The sequence below is a fragment of the Mustela erminea genome, chromosome 17 (assembly GCF_009829155.1).
Source record: "Mustela erminea isolate mMusErm1 chromosome 17, mMusErm1.Pri, whole genome shotgun sequence".
Classification (NCBI taxonomy): Eukaryota; Metazoa; Chordata; class Mammalia; order Carnivora; family Mustelidae; genus Mustela; species Mustela erminea.
Window position 1 is genome coordinate 31122259 of NC_045630.1, and position 24559 is coordinate 31146817.

The following is a 24559-nucleotide window of genomic DNA, read 5'->3' on the forward strand; positions in this document are numbered from 1 at the left end:
CTCCTGGCTGCCCACTTTGTCCACTTTGACTGGGTTCAGCTTTCCAGCCCAGCCCCTAGGGATCACCCTTCCTGCACACCTGCCTCCCCGGGGCCACACTGTCCCAGGCGCCCTCTCTGCTAGCACGGAGCTGCGAGCACAGGAAGCAGCACAGGCCGGGTGCTAAGACCTGGGTTTTGGATCCTGATCCTGCTGGTGCTGTGTGAGCGTGGACAGGTTTCTGAACTGCTCTGACCGCACGTTTGCTCAGCTGTCGAAGGCGGGGGCGGGGGGGGGGGCGCATCAGAAGGCTGTCAGGATCCGATGCAAAAGGGAAACTGGTTCCCTGGATGGGCTTCAGAGATGTGGAACTTTCTGTCCAAACTCTGCGTGAAGGTGAATGTATGTGTTTTTCTAGGGAAGGAGTTGGGACAAAGCTGGGACCCAGGACAGGTGAGGTCTCGGGCCACAGTGTGGGGTCCCCAAAGGGAAGAGAGCTGAAAAGGGGGGCATGTAAGGAGGGGGAGACGCCCAGGGGAGGACAGGGTGCCGCGGGCCCTCACAGAACACAAAGGCAAGAGAGTTCTTTAAGGGCATAAGCACCCGGCGTGCCCCCTGCAGGGGGATGACCACCTTCTCCCTGTGTGTCTCACTGTGGGTTTCTGCACGGAATTTTTACCTATGAATCTTGTGTCTAACGCAGAGAGAGTTCACGTATTAATTTATTCATTTATCTGACGACTACGGCGTGACACTCTCTCGGCCCTCACCTGCCCTGCCAGGCACCTCTTGTGCTCACGGGCCCCAGGGAATCCACTCCGAGTCCAGACCTGCCCCCTCTTCTGACTTGTTTGGGAAAAGGGGGATTGGGCTGCATTTTGGGGTCATCAGGCACAGACACCTTGCCCTCTGGACTACCCTGACAAAGGTTTGAGTGTCTCCGGCTAGACCCACCCCTCTTGGCTCCAGCTGACCTGGAGCACACGGGGCACACACACCTTCCCCCCACAGCACTCCCGGGCGGCCTGATGAATGCCTCCTTGAAGGCCCAGAGCCCTCTTCTGAAAAGGCGAATTCCAACGGAGCCATGTCAGTAAATTTCCAGGGCTGTGCTCCCGGCCTGTGTGTGTGCCCTGAAGGTCATGTCTGTGCAGGGGGTGGGGTCACCTGGGGCCACGGCAGGGAGAGGGACAAGGCGGGTTTCCTAGTATTTGTGGCCGCTGGGGATTTATCCAAACAGGGAGCACAGTGATAGCTGCTGTGTGCTTGCTCCCGCCGTCAGGGGTTCCTTCTACCAATAGGAAAGTGAGGCGGAGAATCCAGGAGACGCTGGGCTTCCGTCTCCCCCAAGGACAGTGCGGCTGCTTGCGGCGGGTCCCAGAACACAAGATCCGTCAGGGCAGGGCCCGTGTCACTGTGGAGCACATGTCCCTGACTTGAGGCACACACAGCATGCACACACTTCAAACACACACGCTGAAGAAGTGCAGACAACACACTGCCCAAGGCTGGCCCTGCCGCCTCCTGGAAGCCCTCTGAGCTTTGGCACCCCCCATTGTTGCTTCTCTTGGGGCCTTCGGCCTGACATCCCCCTGTCCCCCGTGAGAGCCTCTGAGCATCCGCTCCTTGCAGGACTCTGGCGGGCAGGGACACCATCTCCTCTTCCTCTCCTCTGCTCTCTCCTGCCTCGTTTGCTCCTTCTCCCCTCCATACCTGGTGCGCGGGCTCCAGATGAAACTGGCTCTTGCTCTCAGGCACATGTACGACAGTGTGGGGACAGGTGGGGAACCACGATCACAGGTGGCGGTGAGTCCTAGGCTTCAAGTCTGAAGAGGGTGGGGAGCTGCAGGAGGGGGGTGGTAAGAGAGGGTGGGCTAGGGGGGTGGGGACGGGGGAGGTGGGCTTGAACTGGTTCTGAGGAGCAGGTGGTGGGGAGGCGCCCTTGCAGGGCTAAGGAAGGGTGGGTGGGGGCACTTGCGCAGTGCAGGGGCGGCTCAGTTCCAGAGAAGCAGGGAGCAGGCACAGGTGGGACAGGGCTCCGAGTGAGGAGAAGGTGAGGTGAAGAGTAGATTGGACCAGACTCACCCAGGGAGGGTGCTGTCTCAGCCTCTCCCTTTTTGCACCAGACCCTCCAGGCCAAATAATATGCTTACACTTTCCAGAAGGGGCCACTTCCCATTGGAAAGTGCCAACCCTGGCTGGGCAACTTGCCCTCCACCTCCTTCCTTTGTCAGCATCGGGGACTCAGTCCCAGCCTTTGGGGGGTGGGCCCCTCTTAACCCTTTGCCTTCCCCCTGCCCTGTCCCCAGACTGCACCAATGAGCCCGGCCAGCTCAGTGCCTGGCTAGCCTGCATACTGGGGTTCCCGGAGAACCCAGGCACCCAACCACGACAGTCTAGTGTCTGAGAAGCCTTGGGTCTCCACTGGTGAAGGACAAGGTCATTATTTCAAGGGGGGGGAACACAGCATCTTCCAGAAATGGCAGCCACAGTATTTCTGGGGTCATGTGCTCTTCGAAAACCTGGGCTGGCCTCTGAGCATCTTAGTGAATAGGGTTCAGCAGAAGGGGTGCCGTGTGACCCCTGAAGCTAGGTCATAAAAGATGAGGCAGCTTCCTGGAGTCTCTCTCGGGACGAGCGCCCAGAAGGTCGGCTTACTTGAGGCCTCTGTGGAAGAGGCCACGTGAGAGGCACAGGAACCCTGGAGGCCCCGCTGACCCAGCCTCCAGCCCAGGTGCCAAGCATGTGGGCGAGGGGTCTTCCGGTGACCCCAGCCCAGTGGCTGAAAGTGCAGGAGGGGCCCTGAATCACAGGGCTAACCCCGCTCATGCTTCAAACCCATGAAAATGAACAGGAAAATCCTGTTGTTTCGAGTCACTCATGTTGGGGGTGGGTTACGACGCTAGATAAAGGGGTAGCGAGATAGGGACCTTCCGGGAATCCACTGTCCTGAGATCTGGCCAGGAATACCTGCCTGCTGACTGTGATGGCCTGACCCGCTTTTGTGGGGAGGGGGTGCCAGCAAGACGGCGGCTGGCATGGAGATGGCAGTGTGGGGACTGTGCCCAAGGTGCCCAGTCACACTGCCGTCGCTGGGGAACCTCAGGCCCTGAGACGCAGTCCACACGGCAGCCCCAGGAGGGGAGCACCCTCCAAGAAGCAGGGGCAGCCACTCTTCGGCTGCAACACCTCCGGGGGAGGGGAAGGGCTGAGCCCCTCCCACAGGTTCAAACATCCCAGCAATGCCCTGGTTCCTCCCAACTGTTGTGGGGGGCAGTCAGGAGCCTTGTCAACCTGCCCATCATTTACCACCACGGCTCCCTCCTCCAGGCTCCCTCTGACCTCCCCACCCTCCCCCCAAGGCACCCCGGATGGGATGGTCCCTGGTTTCCTACCTAGGGCACTTTGCCACCAATTCCCCCATCCCAGGGCATTCTGGAGACATTTCTGATGGTCGAGTCTGGGTGGAGCTGGTGCATGTAGTGGCCAGGGGCCAGGAAAGCCCAGCCTGTTCTACAGCACGGAGGGTGGGAGGCCCTGTCCTGTGTCTAGTCCCGCTGGCCCTGGTCTTATGTCTTCATGAAGCTACATAAGTTCCAAAGAGACCAGATGCTAAGGCTGTTTTTGGCCACATCTGACCCTGGTTTTGGAAGGGAGGGGACAGAAGCCCCGAGGGGCCAACCTGGGGCCACCCGTGGGAGCTGCTGAGGAGGGGCTTCCCTAAAGGACGTGCACAGCCTGCCAGGGGACCAGGCCTGTGAGATGGTGGCTGGGGAGTCCCCGTGGGTGTCCCTCCCATGACCCTTTCATGCCCCGTAGCACCAGCCCAGAGGAGGGTACCCCCAAACCAGAATGCCCCTATACCCAGTCACTGCTCATTTACATTGTTGACTGTGGGGGATGGGCCCCACCCCTCCCTGGCAAACACAAGCCTCCTTCCATGAGACAGGGGCATAGAATAATCCAGATCACATGTCCCTGCCCCTCCCATTCCCATCTGAGAATGTAAGCCGTGTGGTTCCCGCCCTGACTCTGAACTTGCCTGGAACAATGGATGCTGGGAAGGGAGTCCCTGCCCCACTGCTGAGACTGGGGTGCCTGGGGCCCAGACCAGGAGGAAGCCACCTGATGCTGGTTTCAGCTATGTTCCCCAGCTTCCGGGACTGGGGCTTAGTCCAACCCACATCCTTTCTGCCCCGACCCCTGCTCCCTTCATCCACCCTCCAGGAGGAGTCCCCAAACTCCTGAGTCCCTGGAGGCATCCCCAGGGTTGAACTGTGGACAAAATCCTGCTGATTGGGGCGGGGGGGGAGCCAGGTACAGGAGACCCCAGGACAAAGTGTCCCAACAAGAATGAGTTCTTGACTCTAATCCAGACCCAGAGACAGAGAAATCGAGTCATGAAGTTCCCCACCCCACTGGGAAAGGGAGGACACAAGCCTCACCTTTGCTCCCACAGCCCAGGAGCGGAGAGGGGGGAGCTCCGGCTGAAGGCGCACTATAGGCAGAGCGTGCGCCCCGTGGACGGGGCATGGAAGACAGCACGGTGCCCCCTGAGCTCTTCTCTGAACACCACCTCCTGTACCTCTCCACAACCTTGGGGGCTGCAGAGGGCAAAGCCCAGAGCCCAGCCGGGCAGGTATGAACGCTGGCACCGCGCCGACACCCATGCCACTGGCCTCCCCAGGCCCCATCTGACCCGCCCGCAGGAAGGGAGCCGCCAACCTGCAGCTACCAAGCCCCTCCCACGCGCCCGGAGCTGCGCAGGTGCGTGCAATCTCAGCCTCAGCCCTGGTGCCTCTTCTCCCCAGTTCGAGGATGAGGGAACTAGAGCCTTGGGAGGACGGTGATCCACCCAAAGCGAAGAGCCACGCACTGCAGAGCCATGGCCACGCTCTGCCTGATGGACCCCCACATCCTCACTCTGGACCCTGCCATTCACAGGTGCTCACGGACGCATGTGCCCAGCCTGGCTTCGGGGGGAGACACACAGGCCTGCAGGGACCATCTAACCGCAGAGAGTGAGGGACGGGAGGTTGGAGCCCGGTGAGCCGTGGTCTGCAGCGCTGCCCCCGCGGTGCCCATATGTGCATGTGGCTGGCACAGACCACTTCCGTTCTGGTTAACTGCATAGCTGCTGGCCCGGCTCGTGGTGTGAACCACCCTCCTCCCGGGGCTCCACCCCCCCCACACTGCTGCAGGCCAGTGCCTCGCCAGGCCCCCCTGTGGCTGAAACTGCTGGGGGGTGATCTGAGCAGGGCTACCCAGACCTTGGAGCAGGGACATAAGTTGACCCCCCTGGGGTGGGGGGTACAGGAGGACTGTGGGGGTCTGCCAGCAGAGAGAACCATATTTTGGACTCACAAAATGTCAGAAGTAGTGGGACCTTAGGAAACTGATCCAACTCTCATGTCAGAGGCAGACAGCAGAGTCCAGAGGGTTGAGGCCTGGCTCTTGGCTCAGGGAGCACCTGAGAAGCGAAAGTCACAAGGGGATCAGAGGCCGGTGGGGAGCGGGGGGGCCCCATAAACTCCTGGGCACCCCGGGGGCTTCAGCTGCAGATGTATGCAATGATGGGGGGCTTCTTTTGGGGGGGAATTCCTGCTGCCTCTGCTCTCTGGGGTCGGGAGGTCAGGAACACTGCTGTATACCGGCCAAGGCCAGGGCCAGCCGGGGCAGGAACAGGGGCCTGGGGGAACACAGCAGCGTCAGCGCTCCGGCCGTCCCAGCTTCTGCCACTGTCTTAGGGACGACAGGACAGGAGCAGGGAGCGCGGCGGCAGCCTTGGGGGAGCAAAGCCGTGGAGGAGTATTTGTAACTGGAAGGGAGGCTGGGAGGAAATGAGTCACAGCCACCACCCATCTGCTCCAGGACCCGGAGAGGCCCCGGTGGGGCGCTGATGATGGGGCTGGCCGCGAGGCGACGGTTGCCAAGAGAAGAGAATGTATTTACTTTCTCCACCAAACCAGCAGACACTTCATTTTTAGTCACAACTCGCATATTCCCGAACAGAGGGGCATCCTACAAGAGCCATAACATGCAAGGGGCGTCGGAAACTGCCACAGCCCAGCAGAGCCCAGGCAGACGCAACAGCCAGACATAACGTGGTCCCTGAGGGGGGGCCTGGAGCAGCAACACGACACCAGTAACCGCTGAGGAAACCCCGAGGGTGCCGGGTCATGAATGGTAACAAGCCCCCAAGCTCGGCGAGACGGGAGATCTGGGTGTGGGGTGGTTGGGGGGTCTCGGAACCATCCTCTCCGTCCTTCCATAAATCTGAGACCGTACCACAAAACAAAGGCTGTTAACATTTGCAAAAGGCACCTACTATAAAAATGACCTCTTAAAAAATTACACTGTAAATCATCCCAAAATTATTCACAGAGGTGCCTATGTGGCTCAGTTGGCTAAGTGTCCCTGACTCTTGGTTTTGGTTCACGTTGTGATCTCAGGGTCGCATGACTGAGCCCTGTGGGGGGCTCCACACTCAGTGCGGAGTCTGCTGGGGATTCTCCCTCTCCCTCTGCCCCCTCCCCTGCTTGTGTGTGTGCGTGCGCACTCTCTAATAAATCTTTAAAAAATATAAAAATATATAAAAATTATTTAAAACACTTATTAATAGTTAAGTTTTGGGGGAGTCAACTTACATGCGGACTTTCAGCTGTGCAGGGCATCAGCACCCCCGACCCCCTTGCGGCTCCAGGGTCAACTATATTGTCATTATTCCCATTTATGGAAGGGGAAACTGAGTCTTGGACAGCTTGGGTAACCTGCCCAAGGTCCCCCAGGCTAGTAAGCAGTGGAGGGAGCAGGTGCTTCTCTAGTGGGCTGGGCTGTGGAAAGCACACCTATAGCCATCACCCCCCATTAGGTGCTCTGGGAACCTAGGTGCCTTTTGGGGGTGGACCCCACGAGAGGGCCTCGAGGACATGCTCCAGATGACAGTGACACGGGGTGGTGCCTTTCAAGGGCTATGACAGCTGCTGGCAGCTTTGAACCCTTCCCTAGGGGCCTAGGATGGGGAGGCGGAGAGCCAGGGGAGAGGGGAGAGAGCTGTGGGGGGCAGTGGGGGTGCTGTGGGGACTCTGGGAGCACTGGAGAAAGCTCGGCAGAGGAGTTCAGCTCCTGGATTTCCTGGACCCCTGGGGGCGGTTATGCCTAGGAAGAGCAGGTTACTGCCAGCGAGACCAGAGCCTACTTAGCTGCTCACTGTAGGGGCAATTCTGCAAGCCCCGCATGAATGACCTTGCTGGGGTTTTTGGCTGCAGCCCTGGAAGAGGGGAATGGTTTGGGGATGGCCTACTGCTGGGCAGCCCCATGGGGGTGGCAGACTCCCGAAAACGTAGAAGTCCACGGACGGCACCCTCCGGGGTCCCTGCTGAGCCAAGCGTGTGTCTGGGCAAAGAGTGAATTCTGCTCTGAGAACGTCACCTCCCGGTCCCCGTGACACAGTCACAGAATCAGGACAGCTTGGAGGAGGGCAGAAAGACCTATAACTGGATCCACTTCCCTCCTTAGTGCGTTTCAGCTGTGCGGCAGTCTCTATATCCGCAGCCGCACTGCTGAGGCTGTCTTCTGGTCTGCGTGGGGGTGAAGGGGTTTACAGCAGAGCTGGGGTGACCGCCTGCAGCAGGACACACAGAAGTGGGTGTGACAGCGGACTGTCACAGCTGCGGACCATCGGGCCACATTCCATGCTGGAGCACATGGCCTGGGCTCCATGGCAGGCCGGAGGAACGACTCTAGAACAGCCAAATGCCTCGTCTGATCGACGACTTGCCCACAGTCTAGGAGCTGAGCCCACGTTGCCACTCTGCTCCTGTGGCCAGGTGCTGTGGCCACAGCACCCTGTTCCCAATGCTTCTGAGCCTGCTGGGACTGGCGACAGTCACCACCCCACGCCCAAAGGCCAGAGTCAGGGTGAGAGTTCAGATAATCATGTTTCCCAGATGGCCATTGAATCAGGAGACTCGGAAAGGAAAGGCCAAAGAGGGCAAGCGGCCTTAGGCGTTAGAGACCCAAAACGGAGGAATTAATTCTACAAGAGCTGATCACACTTGACCTTGTTTCTATCTGACCCAGGGCAGATCTCGGGAATTGTGCCCCTGGAATGTAAGGCCCACCCGTCTCCTCTCCTCTCAGAGGCCTCAAGAGGGCTTAAACGCTCCACTTGCTACTTATGCTACCTGACTCTTGAGATGTCATAACCCTCGGAAGCAGATGTTTGGGCCACGTGCAGGGTCCAGTCCAGGTATGACAGATCCTCCAAGTCCCCGGGGCTGGCCCAGGCCTCTGTCAGTTCCCAAGGACCCCTGGGCATCTAGTCTATCGTTTGGGGAGTAGAGGGAAGGAAACAGGGTGTGCAGGAGGGTGTTCTCTGCAGGTAAGAATGTACTCCGGAATCTCAGGAATCCACACACAGAGGCTGGGCTCAGGCCAGCAGTCATGTTCCCTGAGAGGCATTTCCTGTGGGGCTCCTAGAGTCACACAGTCACACAGCTGTCCTGACGTCCCTTGGCGACCAAGACTCTCCAGCCCCTTCTGCAATCATAGCCCAGGGGCTGAGGACACAGGCCCCGGAGTCCGGCTGTGCATGTCTGTGTGCCTGACCCCCAGTTCCGATGTCACTTCTGGGACCTCAGTGTCCTCATCGATAGGAATAATCACAGCACTGCTGGGATTCTGTCATCACAGCTTAGTGTCTGGGGCAGAGCGTTCACTCCATAAACACGAGTGGGTATGACTCTGAGTATTGGAACCTGTGCCAGGTGGGCCAGGAAAGGAGCTACAATTCCGAATGATCAATCTTGTCAGAGACGCTGCGGCCAGGGGCTCGGCCTCGGACCCTCAGATGCTCCCAGTTCAGCCCCCCTTGCCCCATGTTCATTTAAATGAACATTGCCACCCCCTTTGCAGGGAGAAGCATTGCTTCCTGCTCTTACGATCCCATGGTGAGCCCGTCTTACAAACCCCAAGAACGCCCTGGTGCTCTGACTTCCCTTCAGCGGTGAGTGCAGGCTTTCCTCTTCCTGCACACTGAGTCACCATACCCGGCCCTGCAGCTGCCCGAGAACAGAGGTGTCAGGGCTGTGACTGGCCTGGGGAGTCCTTCCACCTGGCCCTCAGCCCACAGCCTGACTGCGTCATAGGCCGCTAGCCAATCTGCCCCCGTGGGACGGGGGCTCCAAGCACAAGGCGGTGAAATCCAGAAGCCCCTGCACCCTCCAGTGGGAGCATCTGTGTAACCTCAACAACCAGCCCAGAGCAGGGGACCCAGGAGGCCTCATGTGTGCCTCAGGATGGGCCCCTCAGGGGAGCAAGAATTCCAAGAAGCTTCTGGAAATGGAAACCCCAGGCTGCCAAGGGAGGGAAGGCACAGCCTTGCAGACGAGACCCCACAGCCCGCTTCAGACACCGTCACTTACCCAGGGCTCCTTGGCAGATGTCTGTGCGAGTGGCCCCTCCAATAATAAACTGTGGGTCATCGCAGATCTCCTGCAAATGAGACCCACAGAGTGCTGTCAGGCCACCAGGCTCCTGCTTCCAGGGTTAGGACATCCCCGTTCCTGGTGGGTGCACCAGACACCTTCTCCCCCTCCCCACCCAGGGCAAGTTAGAAACAGACTGCCATGGGCTCCTTCTCGTACTGCTGCCCGTGGAAGGCGTGGAAGCCCAGCACCTCGCACTGCCGGCAACTCACTTCATCTCGCTACTTCCCCTCCACCACCTGTGGGTCCCTTGATACTCTGGGGACACCCCGCCAGCCTCTCTCCTCTGATCCCGCACATCAGCTGTATGGTCTTCATGGGATTCCTTTCCCACCCTGTGCTCTCCTGTTTCATCTCCTACCGTATTTCAAGCCTCACTGCCACCTCCTCCATGAAGCCCTCCTTCACAATCCAGCCCTTGCTCATCTCTGGGACTCTGAGACCCCGAGCACTAGTACTCTGTGGTCTGGTATTTAGCTGTGCACCGTCCAGTGGTGCTGGTGGGTGTGTGCCGGGAATCGGAGCTAGTCTCCTGAATTCGCCCATGGGGCCGGGACATGGGTGGTGTCCATGTGTCAGGGACGCTGCTACAGAGTGGGGCTGTGCCTGGTGCTTCATGTCATGGGGCCCCTCAGGGACTCAGATGGGCAGGCGAAGAAACAGGAAGAAACAGGCCAAGGAGATAGAACATGTAAACAATGTGTCTAAGTTACAGAGAGCACTGGAATTTGCGACCACAGCCATAGAGAGCTCCTACGCTTCCTGCTCCGGATCTGGGGCAGGGGGAGGCACTCCCTCTAACTGATTAGTAACACAGCTCTTGAGGGTGTTACAACCTCACTGATCAGTAACACAACTCAGGATGATTCCCCCTCAGCCTCATGGAGGCCAGTTTTGAACAATTCTAGCCCCTCCGCCACCCTGTCCATTTCCTGATTCTGAAACGCTCCACCCCAAAGCCACAGAGGAAGCCAGCATAAATCTGGGCTTTTGTCGGCTTCCATGACCTCTGTGTGCAGGCACTCCTTCCTACACCCCGTGCTGTGCCCCTGGTGTGTCCCTCTGGGTCCAGCACAAGCCCTTCCTGGGTGGGGCCTGGATCTGGCCCCATGTCCCCTGTCCCCTGTCCCAGCACCTCAGTCTACAGCAGAACAGATTCCTTTCACGCCTCGCCATGGTCCCCTCCCTGCTCGGTCGGTCTGCTTGGGGGATGAGAGGACAATGCGAGTGTGTTTCTGCTGAACGGAACCTGCCAGCCCAGCACTTATGCAGCTCATCGAAGGACACACTGGGCTTGATGCCGAGAACCCAAGATTCACACCGCCATTCTTCTGTGCACCAGGCTCTTCCCCCAGCAGGATTTTTCCACTGTTGCAGAAACTTTCCCACACCTTGGCAGCGTCTCCAAAGAAGGCAAAGCTCAGGGTGGCCCTTGGAGGTGCCACAGGAAAGTGCGGTACTGGATTAAACATGGATGCAACAGTCCTGGGGACGGGGTTGAGGGCTTGGGCTCTGGGTCCAGACGGTGGGGGGGGGGGGTCTGAACCCTGGCTCTGCCATTTTGATGGGTCCTAAGTCCCCGGCAAGGTCCTCCACCTCCTTTGGCTTTGGTTTCCTCATTTGTAGAATGGGAACTATGTGACGAGTGTACCTCCCACAGGGTGTTCTGGCGGGGGTCACCAAGTGTCCTTGGTAAGCCCTCCGCAGAAGTCAGCTATTGTTATTACCAGTGAAGAACAAGGGGATGACAGTCCCCTATCCCAGGGGCTGGAGATTCAGGCTGCAGGGTGAATAAGCGAGTCACCACAGAAGTGTGTACTCTCGGGGCACAGGGGGACTTGCCCCCCCCAACTCTCACCTGACTACCCCTTCCCAGTGGCTGCACAGTCAGTGGGAGGTCAGGAAAGCGCTCCCTGGGGAGGGGCAGCGCAAGGCCTGATGCTCCCTGCTCTCCCTTCCTTGGGACCCTGTGTCACAAGCTCCTCCTGTCTGCCCGTCTCTCACTCCTTCCTCCCTTGGTGACTCAACACATGACACATCCCACAGCCTCTAAAACCCCACTGCCTGCCCTACCTACCACTCCCCTGCTGCTTTTCAGACACCCTTCTGAAAGAAGCCCAACAATGGTTTTCCCTTTGGGTCCCTGACCGTCTACAGCACCCCGGTGTCTGGCTCCACATCACCTTCCCACCGCAGGTCCTCTGCCAAAGTCACCAATGACTCGCTGGTGTCCAAATCCAGGAGACATTTTGTTTCCCTTGCCTGACCCCAACCACAGCAGAGTTCCAGAAGGCAGGACAGAGGCAGAGGGCAGCTGTGAGCTGTGGGGTCTGCACACCCATGGGCTGGACAGCGTCCCAGCCCCTGCCCAGACACCTGCGTGAGCAAATATTTAACTTCTGCAAGCCTCCAGTTCTCCAACTGCTGAATGGGAACATAACAACCTCCCTGCCTCCCCTGCCCCCAACTTGTGCAGCTCCCAGCCTGTCTCATCCTGAGCAGGGGTCCTGAGATGGCCCCAGACCTCTCTCCCATCTGGAAGCACTACCGGCATGTCTACCTGCTGGGTGACCTGCCTCCCCTCACCAGCCCCTGAAGTCTAAGGAGGCAGAAACTAGATGCACTGTCCCTGGCATGTAGTAGGTGCTCCGTAAATGCTTTAGTGAACAAAAGAACAAGTGAAGGCATGCGCAAATTCACTCTGTAAACTGTGAGTGAGGTGCTATGTTAGTGTCAGATGAATACATACTCTCATTTGTCACTTTCATAACTGTAACTTCAGTCAAGGCTCTCTACAATCCTGCCTTCATTCATTCCCTGACTCCCTGAAGAATCACTGTCTTTCTCTTCACAGGTGTATCCCCAGCATCGAAGACAGTGCCTGGCATGGGAACAGGTGCTTAGGCCGCTGGATGAGGAGGCACAGATTTCTGGGTACACACTGGTGACCAACACACACGGGGTCTCTGCAGTTTAGTGTGAAGGGCAGATAATACATAATTACATCTGTAAACTACAAAAACACCGGAGAAATGTTAGCAGGGCTCTGTGAGGAACAATAAAAGATAAAGAATAATAAATCAATAAAGAGGAAAATACTTAGGCAACACCTCTCCTTCTAGATAAAGAAATGCAAGTAAAGAGGCTAAAAGGTGCAGGCAGGGTCACCCAGAAGGTGAGCAAGAAATGAACTCGAGTCCTAGGGACCCCATCTAGGGCATTTCTATTGCGCTTGCTGCCTACAGGCTGGGTTTTGGGTAACAAGAAACCTGGGAGGTCCAGAGGAGTAGACGCAGGGCAGCAACCTTACTCTCAAGTCAGGAATCTAGAGCCTGGGTTCCCAAGAAGCCTTGTTCAGGTTTGGTGGGGGAAGGCCAGGCAGTGTCCCATGGCAGGTGGAGCCAGCACATCCCCTATGCTGGGGTCCCCAGCACAACCACAGGAGGGGACAAGCTGTCCCAAGACCTGCCAGGGAAGGGTGGGGATGGGACAAGGGAGCTTAGAGGGCGCCCCCCCGCAACCCGAGGTTCCCCGGGAAAGACTGGGCCTGTGCAATGAGGAGGAGCACTGGCTCCCTGCTGGATTAGCCCGTCTATCCCCCAGTCTGTCTACCGTTAACCATCAGGGTAAATGTTATGCGGAGGTCTCACCAGCTCCCAATTGGAAAAACAAACGCGAAACTCTGATTGGATAAATCTAACCACGACTGCATGAGAGAGTCCTTACTCACAAAAGGAACAGGCTCGGATTCCCCCTCCACCCCCGCCCCACCCCCCCGACGCAGACACAAGCTGAGTTAGAGCCTGACTTTCCCTGGTCAGAGATACTGCCTCCCACGCTCCTTTGCCCGCAGACTCTCCTTCCACCACCTCCCCGCGGGAGTCCAAGCAAAGTTTGCCCCAGGTCCCGTATGTCACCCCGACATCTGGCAGAGTCCAAGGCGGCTCCCGTCGCCTGCTAACTGCACCGCTGGGCAGGGCGCGCCAGACCCGGCCCGGGAAGTGCCGGGGTGGACAAAAGCCAGGCCCGCGCAGCGGACGCGCCCGCATCGAGTAACGGGGAGGGGCGCGCGCGGTGCGCTCCTGGTGCGCTTTCGGCGGCGGGCGCAGGCTCTCCACGACCCCACTGCTGCGGCCGGCCACCTCCTCCCAGCGGCGAGGCCTAGGCCCCGCACCCTGCGTCCCTCACCCACTCCGGGCGCCGCGCCCCCGCCGTCCCCAGCCGCTCTCCGCCCACCCTGGCCCATTCTCCCCGCCGCCCCGTGCTCCGCGCCCTACCGTGGGCCGCTTCCACTCGATGCCCTGCGTCTTGCTGGAGTAAGGCCCCAGTTCCTTGAAGCCCAGGGAAGAAGGGATGGCCGGGAAGGAGGGGTCCTGGAAGAGCGTCCCGGCCTCCAGGCACTCGTCCCGCAGCGCCTCGTAGTCCTGGTTGAGGTACTTGATGGACTTCTCGTGCGAGCCCAGCCCCTCGGCCGTCTCTCGGTCCTTCACCAGCTTGGCTGCGATGCCGGCCATGGCGCGGGGTCTCGGCAGGGGCGCGGCGAGCAGCGACGGGTATCGGCAGGGGCGCGGCCTGGTCGGTCGCGCTGCGGCTGGACTGCAGTCAGCGGCGCTGCAGGCGGCGCCTCCCCCGGCAGCAGGCGCCCCCTCCCGGCGGGGTGTGGCCTTGGCGTCCGCGGGGTGTGGCCTCGGAGTCCGGGGGTTACGGCCTCGGCGCCGGGAGGAGGTGTGGCTTCCCGGCGGAGGTGTGGCCTCGGCGCCGGGGGGCGGGGTGCCACCTGCGGCGAGGACAGCCACCAACTCCCCGCCCAGAGTACGAAGCGGGTACGCGACTGAATCAGCGGCCCCCACGTGGGCCCCGACTTTGTGCCCAACACCGCTGGCGGCTGTGCTGACGGTCTCATTCAAGGCTCGCAGCAACCCCGGGAGAGGGGTGTCCCCCGCTGGGGTTCCCATCCTACGGAGGCGAACAGCGGGCCTCGGAAAGGAGAGGTTGGGTGACCCAGTGTCGCACCAGCGGTCGCGGACAACTCAGGGAGTCCCAGGCCTCAGGACCGGTTGTAATCGCACGCTGCACATCACACACAGGGGGTCGGGGCTTGCGATTGAAAATACATCCTCGCAGGTAAATGCGAATTCCAGGTTAGCACCAGTATTTCCTCAGTGTAAGTATGTCCCAGACAGTGCAGGGGCATACTTATACTAAAAAGGTACTCGTGGGGCGCCTGGCTGGCTCAGTCAGTGAAGCATGCGATCTTGATCTTGGGGTCCTGAGTTCCAGCCCCAGGTCGTGTGTAGAGATTACCAAAAACAGGTATTGTTTATCTGACGCTTACCTTGAACGGGAGGCCGGTGTCAATACTGGTGGGTTGTTTGGAGAGCCATATAGGGTGACCGCTCCCCCCCCCCCCCCGTAGGGGGGTACTGGGTTGTGGGGGAGCAAGCTTCTCAGCTCAACCAGGGAGGCATTGGTACACCCAGTTCTGCTGTCCTCCCACTCCCCACATTAAGGAGCAAGCATTTGTGTTTCAGTGGGAAGCTGGGGGCGACTTTGGCCTCCCCACCTTACTCCAGTGGGACACTTGGCCTTACTGGAAGACATTTTTTATTGTCAGGACTGAGGATGGGCTGGGCACTGGCTTCTATGGGGTAGAAGCCAGGGATACACTGCTCAACTTCTTACACTTCCCCAGGACAGCTCCCCACGGCAAAGTGATCTGAACATCTGGTTAGAGCACCTCTTTCCAGTCACCCGATGGTAGTCTTTCAGTGTGCATGAGTTATTTTGACTCTTGAGTTGTAGATAATGGTGGCCGCCCAGTGTAGAGATGCACATGAATCCTGCCAGTGTAGGGGTCTCCCCACCCTGCGGGGATCTGCTGAGGCCGGTTGCACAGTCATTTCAATTTTCTTCATTTCATATAAACCAGTGCTTCTTGCACTTTCCCTTTGAACCAGATGTAGCATCTGCTTAGTAGCCTCAATTAATTAATGAGGTAAATGAAATCTTTAACATGTGTTCATTTTATAGCTAGATGAGAATCAGTCATGATTTAACTTTTTAAAAAAAATTATCTTTTAGGGGCGCCTGGGTGGCTCTGTCAGTGAAGTGTCTGCCTTTGGCTCAGGTCATGATCCCAGGGTTGTGGGATGGAGTCCCAAATCGAGCTCTTTGCTCAGTGGGGAGCCTGCTTCTCCCTCTCCTGCTGCTGCTCCCCCTGCTTGCACACTCTCTCTCTCTGTAAAATAAATAAATAAAATCTTTTAAAAAAATTATCTTTCAGCTTGAAGAACAGGAAGACTTGAAGAATAGGAAGTCCATCTTGAAGCATAGTTTGAGATTCGAGTATTTAGAATTTGTCCACAAGACGATAACCTGTCAGGGAACACTTAAAAATCTTTGGAATTAAAAAGGAAGAAAGATATTCTGGGTGTTCTCTGCAATGCTAGTTTTGTTTGTTTGTTTTGTTTTGTTTTCCTTATTTTTTCTTTTATTATGACTCTAACCAGCGCCAGACCAGGGAGCAGGTGTAGTCCTGGGGGTTTGCTTTCTTCTTGGCAGGCAACTCCAGGAAGCCCTCTGTGGAGTCCTCCTGTGTGAGTTCATCCGGAGCCTACGCAGTGCGATCACGCCCGCCTTCGCACGCGGCCTCGCACAGGGCCCGACTGAAGTCTTCTGCGTAGTGGGCCAGCTCCTTGGGGTTCACATCAGGACTGACATTCATCTTGTGCGAGCGGATCTGTAGGATTCTGGCCCGGACCTCCTCCCTGGACATGGGGAATTCCAGCTTTGGGTCCAGACTGCCTGAGCGGAGTTGTGTGGGTCCAGGATGTCCCCACTGTGGGTGGCTGTAGTCACCTTTAGTAGAGCTTTGGGTGGGAACCCACCCAGCTGGTTCAGAAACCACAACAGTGTCCCCCTCACCTCCCGGTCGCAGGCTTTCTCACGAAGCAGACTTGCGGGGAGTCCCGTGAGCTCCTGTCTGTGCCTTTCCCCGTGTGCAGGATATTTCACAACCCTGTAAGTTTTAGGAAACTGACAGTAATGCAAATAACTCTTGTCTATGTTACTGCAAATAGGGTTTCCCGGAGGGAAGCTCGACCCCACAGCCTCCCTACAGCTGTTCTGTATCTATGAACAGATCTCAGTTCTGCGGTGCCCAACCCGCTGCTCTTTTAGATTCTCCTTTGAACTTTTTTTTTTTCTCAACACTTACTGGTTCCCTTCTTCACTGATGAGTGAAGTAAAATCTTGGACCTAGGTTCATCTTCTCTTTTAAAGTCATTATTATACTCTTTCGGGGAAGTATCTTTTGGCACACTTTTATGCACCGGCCCAGAGACTAACTTCCTGTGTTTTCCGCGTTGTCATGGAGCCTAGGGTGTGTTTTTGTTCTGTGTTGCTCCAGAGAGGAGACAGGGACCACCTATGGGCTTCATGGGTCCTGGGTTTAATTTAACAAAGAATGCTTGCACGCCAGCCCTCGCTGCACCTTGTGGAAGGGTAGAGCCCTGCGGTGAGCTCCTGAGCTCAGGCCTTCCCCAGCTTGGCCTTGGCCTAGCACCAGAACCCCTGAGAATTCCTTACTGATTCAAGCTCGAAATCATGGGTTTTCCTTATCCCGTTGATTCCTCACAAATGTATATCATCTCTTTGACTAAAGTGAATACAAACTGCCTGTCTCGGTCCTTTCTTTGGGTCCCAATTTCATTACCCGGCTTCTGTGAGCATGGAATACAGCTTTGGGTCTTTGTCCTGTTAAGCGGCTCAGTGTCCATCGAATTTTTAGTCCTATTGAGGACCTGGAGGGCGGAGGGGAAGAATTCTCCCTCCCGGCCAGATGGGGTCCTGCTGCTGGGGGCTGGTTTCCTCTGAATGCCCCATGACCTGAGGGCTCCCTGGCCGGTGGTGGGACCCAGGCTGGAGGTGTTCTTCCAGCATCTCCGGCTTAAGAGTTACCAACTTGAAAGTCTGCATTGGCCTTGTTCTTTTTTTTTTTTTTTTTTTTTTAATTTATTTGACCGAGAGATCACAAGTAGAGAGGCAGGCAGAGAGAGAGAGAGAGAAGCAGGCTCCCTGCTGAGCAGAGAGCCCGATGCGGGGCTCGATCCCAGGACCCTGGGATCATGACCTGAGCTGAAGGCAGAGGCTTTAACCCACTGAGCCACCCAGGCGCCCCTGCATTGGCCTTGTTCTTGAGGGAACTTTTGCAAGGGGCGGCTGCATTTTGAAGGCACTATTTCTCTGCCCCTCAAAATCTCTTGGAGACCACGTGTGGTTTCCCCCTTTTCTACATTTCCCAAAGAGGAGGAAGGAGCTTAGGATTCGCAAATTGCATTCTGCCACTGTGAGTATTTATTCAGATTCAAGAACTGAACCCTTGGGGCACCTGGGTGGCTTAGAGGGTTAAGCCTCTGCCTTTGGCTCAGGTCATGATGGCAGGGTCCTGGGATTGGGTCCCGCATTGGGCAGGGAAGTGGGGGGGGGTGTCTCTGCTCAGCAGGGAGTCTGCTTCCCCCTTCTCTCTGTCTGATGCTCTACCTACTTGTGATCTCTCGCTCTCTCTCTGTCAAATGAATAAAATCTTTAAAACACACACACACACACACACACACACACACACACACACACACAAAACAAAACAAAACTGAGCCCTTGGGGCACCCGGCTGGCTCCATCCGTGGCGTGAGACTCTTGATCTCGGGGTCCTGAGTTCGAGTCCCACGTTGGGTGTGGAGATGACTTAAAAAAACAGAGAACTGATCCCTTTGTGCTTCGGGAGTAGAGTTGCCATGCACCCCATTTCCATGGAATCACCCTACTTTGGGGTTTGGGTTTGGAGCCCCCAATCCGGTCCCCTCCACCATTGATTCTTGTCCTTGACCAAGTGCTCAGTTGTCCATTTCTTATTCTCTGCCTTGCTTGCCCAAACTGTATTCAGGTTTGTCTCTCTCTTACAGGTGTCTGACCTCTGCTTGCCTGCAAACCTGAGAAGACACGAAGTGGAACGTGACCCCTTTACCGGCGTCTCCTGGGACTTCCGGTCAGATCCACTGCTCATTTCCCTTGTTCATTTGGCTTCCCCTGCAAAGATTCTGCTTCTCTCTGTCTGCTCATCCTGTACCCTGTAAGAGAGAAGCCCTCTCTGTATGCTGGTGAGATGCATGTTTCTGACATTGGAAACGTCTTGCTATTGCAATAGTCTTTCTCTCCGATTCGAGTCTTACCTAAGTCCGGATGTGCTTTCGTCTGAAATCTCCAGGTCCTCTTTGCAAGTACCACTCCTGCCCACCTGTTCTGCTTTTGCAGCCTTGGATGAAATGGGAGACATTGACATTGGCTTCTAGCTCATGGGTTTTCTGAAACCGCCATAACTGAGAACAGAGAGACGAGACAGCTCTTCTTGGGACCTGTTAACTGGTTTCACTGTCCGATGTCCATGGCGCGCACCAGATTTCTTCTGGGCCTTGGGTATTTTTGGGAAAATGTGTCCACCTGGCCAGTGTGATGGAGCTCACACATCTCTGGCCAGTCTCCCGGAGGCCAACTTGGCCCTGAAGCACGTGCCCTGTACCTGCCCACCCACATGTGGCTGACACTGGTCCCAGGTCCACTATGCAACATAGGAAGGGACAGACCAGCCCCACAGGCAACTTCCTGTCACCCCAGCCGCTGTCCACCAGCCTCCCAGGGCCTGGGCACACAGGACTCCACTCACAGAGGACCTTCGCTGTCCCAAGGGACTCGAATTTGTTTTCAAATGCACGCAGTGATTACCAAGGACATGGAATGGATTTTAAAACCTGAATAAATTGTTCTTGATACTTCTGGAGCCTCTCACAGGGTGCTGTCCCACTGGACAGTCTTTTCCGCTGGGTTCACTCAGGCGCCCACAGCCCTGCACTCCAGGCCTCGCCCTGGGGAACCTTCCTGCAGTGAGTCACCCTGCCCAGCCCAGAGCACAGAGGCTGAGTCAGAGCCAGGAGCCCAGCCTGTGCGGGTGGGGCCCAGCCCCTGTGTGTGTGTGTGTGTGTGTGTGTGTGTGTGTGTGTGTGTGACAGCGTCACAAAGAGAATAAAATGAGACAGAGTCACAAAGAGAATAAAACATCCTGACCACACAGCCGTGGCCCCGAGGTCCATGCTTGATGCACACTAAATCTTCTTGGTTTCTTGGCTTGTTTTACAGAAGAGGAAACAGATGCCTACAGAGCGGCCACGAAGGGGCTCTGAGCCCCCAGGCGGGAGCCTGTCAGATCTCTTCTGGCCCAGGAAGGCTGTGCGGCCAGCAGGGGCGGAGGCCCCCGAAAAGCGGATTCCCTTCCCCCTCCCCCTCTCTGGCCCGTGAGGAATCCTGTGTGGTTACCCCTCCCTCTTGGAGCGGCTAAAGGGCTCGTTGCTTCCTTGTGACTGCAGCTGGGGGTTGGAGAGGCCCGCTGGAGCCACCGGGTGTGGGGTAGGGGGGGTCGGGGGGGTCGTGTTCCAGTGCCGGTCCAAGGGCCCGAGAGGAGTGGGTCCGAGGGCACTGCTCCTGGTGTCGTGAGACGGGGAGGTGCTGCAGGCTGCAGAGGGGAAGACTGGAAAGAGCACCAAAAAGCCGAAATAGCCTCCTGGGGTGGGGGAGGAGCAGAGCAGACATGCTGGAGTCCAGGGGGCTGGGGCAGGGAGGGGGCAGTCAACTGCCAGCCCTGCAGTACCGGCCCTGTCTCCAAGTCATTCTGGGCCTGCACACATCCTTGCCCTCTGCTACACTGGGTCTTGGGAGTTTAGACCCGTTTCAGTACTTACTCGCCTCTGTCCGCTGCGGTATCCACCTGGATCAGGTGTATTTTTTACGTGGCTCTTTACCCCCTCCCTCCTTCCAGACACAGGGCTCAGCCCCCCAGGAATCTTGTTATTGCTGGGATCCCCCTTCCCCGGGGCCGAGATCCCAGGGACCCCTGGGTTTCCCTCGCCACTGTTGCAGCCCCTTAGTCCTCTGTTGTTGGAATAGGTCAAACAGACCGTGACTCAGTGGCAGCACCAGGAACCTGAGGGGGGGATCTGGGGCTCGTGTCTTAAACTTCCTGTGCCTCAGTCTTTCCCTCTGTAAATAGGGCTAATGACATCAGTGTGTCCCCATGTGCCCTGTAATTCTGATGGGTGGAGGCTTATGAATGTAGGGACCTATTTTAGCCAGAACACTTCCATCCAGGCTAAACAATAACCTTGTTGTTTAACCCTTAAACTGTCCCTGCCCCCCTTCCCCCAGGGGACTTACTCAAAAACCAGTCCCAGAAACCAGTCCCAGGTAACAAAGCCCAAATACAAGGGTGAGTCAGGCCAGGTGGAGACATCTGATCAGTGGGGGGGGGGGGCGGGGGAGGCCCTAGTTACCAAGGAGTATGGGCCCTGCCCTTTGGGAGCCTTTTGGGCACCAATTCTGACCAAGGTGATAGGCTAGTTCAAATATCTACTAGGGTAAATTGTAATTCAATTGGTCACTTATGTATGACCTAACATGACTGTGCAGCTTTCTCTGTGTATTACAATTTCATTGGCCACCTGTGCGTTGCCAGGCCCAACAACATGGCCTTTGCCCTTAAAAGCTAGTCTGTGAAGCAGAGAGAGGTCGCCCTCTCTGTAAGAGGTGCTGCCCAGAACGTTTGATTTGATTGATGCTTAGCGTGGAATAAAGCTTTTTGATCAGAACGTTTGATTTGATTGGTGCTTGGCGCAAAATAAAGCTTTGCTTGACCTTCACTTTATATCAGTCTCACTCCTTTAATCACGGACCCATTATTGGGGGACCTAACAATAAACACAGAGTGGGCTGTTGATATAAACTGGGTGAGGCTCTGGGGCTTTCCTTCTGTACCATGAGGCCCTGCAGGCACATTTTGAGGTCTGTATGACAAAATCCCAGCATTGCTGGAAATTTAGAGTCTTCTAGTTCAGTTTTTACCAAACTTTATTCAGCAGATTATAAATTCCACATGATGTTAATGGATGTTCTGTGCTGTGTATATAGGTGTGAGCATGTGGATGTTTAGTCAATAAACTAAAAAGTGTGTTTGGGACACAATTCATAGTATGTTCCCTCTTAATGAATCCTAGTGTGTATTATTATGTCAAAGGCTCTGACAAGTCCTGCAGCGAAGGTTTCTATTTAACCTAGTCTGTCATTTTTGCATCCTCCAGGAAGCAAATGCCAACACAAATTTAGGAATGCAAGAGATTTATTGGGGGTCCTGCCTGGGAAAGATAAAGGGGAGGGGGAGCAGAGGAGGTGGCAGAGGTTTCAGATCACCATACAAGTCTGATACCAGGGAAGAGAGACAGAAAGCCCACGGGGTAGGAGGATCCCCAATGCTGCCCTGAGAAGGTCTCAGCCAACCCTGTGGGGTGTCCTCAGCAGAGCTGGCCCATTAGCGGTCTGCACAGGGTAGAAGCAGTGGGCCCAGGACCTCTGCTGTGTCACCGGCTGGAGCAGCTGGGGAGAGCCTGTCCTCATCTTGAGTGTTCTGCAAATATTTATTCATTTTTTTCCATTTTTAAAAATTCAGGTAGAGTTGACATATTTTTATGTTAATTTCAAGTAGACAGCATCATAATTCGATGTTTGTATTGCAAAGTGATCTCTGCACCAAGTAGTTAACATTCATGGCTATACATAGTCACAGACATTTTTTTCTTGTGCCATCTTTTCAGATCTACTCTCTTACAGCTTTTGAATTTGCACCACCCTGTGTGTTACACTCTGTGACTCGTTTATTCTGTAACTGGAAGCTTATCTCTTCTGACCCCCCTTCACCCACTCTGCTCACCCTCCCCTAACCCCTACCTCTGGCGACCTCCTATCTGGTCTCTGTATCTAGGACTTTTTTTTTGTTTTGACCCTACATGTAAGTGAGATCACACAGTATTTGTCTTTCACTTCTTTCACTTGGTGTGATGCCTTCCAGTTTCATCCAGGATGTTGCTAGTGACAAGATTTCCTTCTTTTTAATGGCTGAGTAATATTTCACCATGTGTATAGTACCCACGGATCCATCCTAGCCACTGACTCAGGAAATGAGTGAGTAAGACTCCAGCCACCTGCTCTGTCCCAGGGAATCCTGAGGCATCCGAGGGGGTTGCATAAATCGGAAACATGGCTCTGGGTTGGGTTTACCAACACTGTTGCTGAGCGAACTTGGATGAACTCATGGTGGGAGAAGCCAGTAACTCAAGAGATGAGGGTTTGGAAAAGAAAGGGAGAAATTTATTTCTGGTGCTGGCAGATAGGGGAGGTGGCAGAGTCAAGCCTTGACAACAAACTTCTCAAATACACACATACATACAACAACCAGCCTCTCCTCTCACATGAGCTTTATAAGGGGATCTGGGGATGGGGGTGCCTGCAGGGGAGCAGGGGGAGAGCGTGCGATCATGGGTGGGGGTGAGTGTGCGTTCAGCCCAGGGTCACCAGCAGGTGAGGGGCTGTGCCGGGTGTGGTCTTCTAGGCATTCCGTTGCTATCAGGACTTTTCTGTTCTGGAATGTTCTGGTCATTGCAAAACATCTTCATGATGCCTTCAGAAAGTTGGATTAAGTAGTAAGCACAATGGGTTTCTGACAGAGCACGAGTTAAAGCAGTCTTGTCTATTTGTGTGGGGTTTTCTTTCTAATTTTTTTTTTTGTTTTTAAATTTTAAGTAGGCTCCACACCCAGCGCGAACCAACTCTGGGATTGAACTCGTGACCCTGAGATCAAGATCAGTCTCAAGCTGAGATCAAGTGTTGGGCCAACTGAGCCACCCAGGTGCCCCTCGTCTTTTCCTGGTTTTAAGTGACAAGGGGTCTTTAGCCGAGCACGAGGGCTGGCTGACAGACACGCCCCACGTCATCAGTTCTCTGCGGATGGACACGTGAGCCGCTCCCTTGCCGAGGCTGTCATAAGTGACACTGTTGCGAACACGGGTTCTTTTTGAGTGAGAGTCTTCATTTTCCTCCCCAGATAAACCCTCACAATAACCCAGTGAGATAGGTCTTGCTATGTTTTCCACGTTTACTGATGAAGAAACTGAGGCACGAGCATTGTGGTGACATGGCTGGGGTCATCTGGCCGGCGGCGAGCAATGGAGCCACAGCTGGAGAACAAGGCTGCTTTTGGGAAGCTCGGCCCTGGACCTGGGGCCTTGGGGATTGCCGGCCTAGTGGGAAAATAACACTCTGACTCTTAGACCCCCTGACCCCCCCGCCGCGAACCCTTGTGGCCAGCTCCTTGGCGGTTCTCCTCACCACCCTTCACTGGCTCCTCTCGGTCTGAGCCTTGTGTGTGGGGCAGGCTTCTTCTGCCTCAAGACCTGCCTGGCCCAGCACCTCCTCTGCTCCCAGCTCCCATTTCAGGGGCCCTGGGTAAACGCAGCCAGTGCTTGGGACAGAAGATCAGCGATTCCCCGGGCCTCTAGGACAGAGTATCTCCCCGCCCACCTCCGACCTTCTAAATACACACACACAGAGAAGACTTCTTGGGAGACCCAGAGATTTATTTTTTAGCATATTAAGGTAGGTTTCCAGGCACAGCTAGCAGTGCCCAGGTGATTCCCCATATGCCATTCCTTTGTATCCTTCTGTTCCCGGGAAGCCGTAGTCAGCTGCCGACACGCCAGGCTGTCGCTGTCTGTGTGAGTCTTGGGCACTGAGGCTCTTCCTGGGCCCAGAGAGAGGCTCTGACTGGGCAGCTCTCCAGAGAGAATACGAGCCCCTGCCTGGAGCCAAATAAGGGAATACCACCGAAGGGGCGTCTGAGCCGTGAGCTGAGTCTAGATGTGAGTCAGCGCTGAGCGACGTGGCCACACAGTGTCTGACTCAGAGCTTCTCCAGCTCGGAAGGCAAGAGTGAGAATGGCAAAGGCAGCAGCTCAGAGGCAGAGGAGGAGGGCTGGACTGTCTCCTTGTCTGACTGCTGCAGATGGGGGTCCAGCAGCATGGGCGATGCCCGGGACCAGGTCGGGTCCTAGGCCATCCACCTGCCGCCCGCTGCTCAGCCAGTGCCTGGCCCCTCCCTTCTGCCTGTGACCCGGTTATGCTGGGGACACCCCTGACTCACACTCAGCAGGGAGTGTCCTGGAG

General features: G+C 56.2%; 2 protein-coding genes across 2 annotated transcripts in view; one reads left to right on the forward strand and one right to left on the reverse strand.

Moving 5' to 3' along the window:
* Nucleotides 1-14100, reverse strand: part of CAPN2 (calpain 2) — a 40746-nt gene extending 26646 nt beyond the window's left edge. Inside the window, exons 1-2 of the mRNA XM_032317211.1 lie at nucleotides 13745-14100; nucleotides 9405-9474 (exon numbers count right to left, since the gene is read on the reverse strand). Of these exons, the coding sequence (XP_032173102.1) occupies nucleotides 9405-9474; nucleotides 13745-13981 (307 nt within the window). The 5' untranslated portion in view covers nucleotides 13982-14100. The remainder of the gene's footprint in view (nucleotides 1-9404; nucleotides 9475-13744) is intronic.
* Nucleotides 13980-19302, forward strand: LOC116575909. The gene is made up of 2 exons (XM_032317543.1): nucleotides 13980-14591; nucleotides 18428-19302. Exons 1-2 carry the CDS (start codon nucleotides 13980-13982, stop codon nucleotides 18596-18598), a joined length of 783 nt encoding a protein of 260 aa, XP_032173434.1. The 3' UTR covers nucleotides 18599-19302.
* Nucleotides 19303-24559: the final 5257 nt, after the last annotated feature.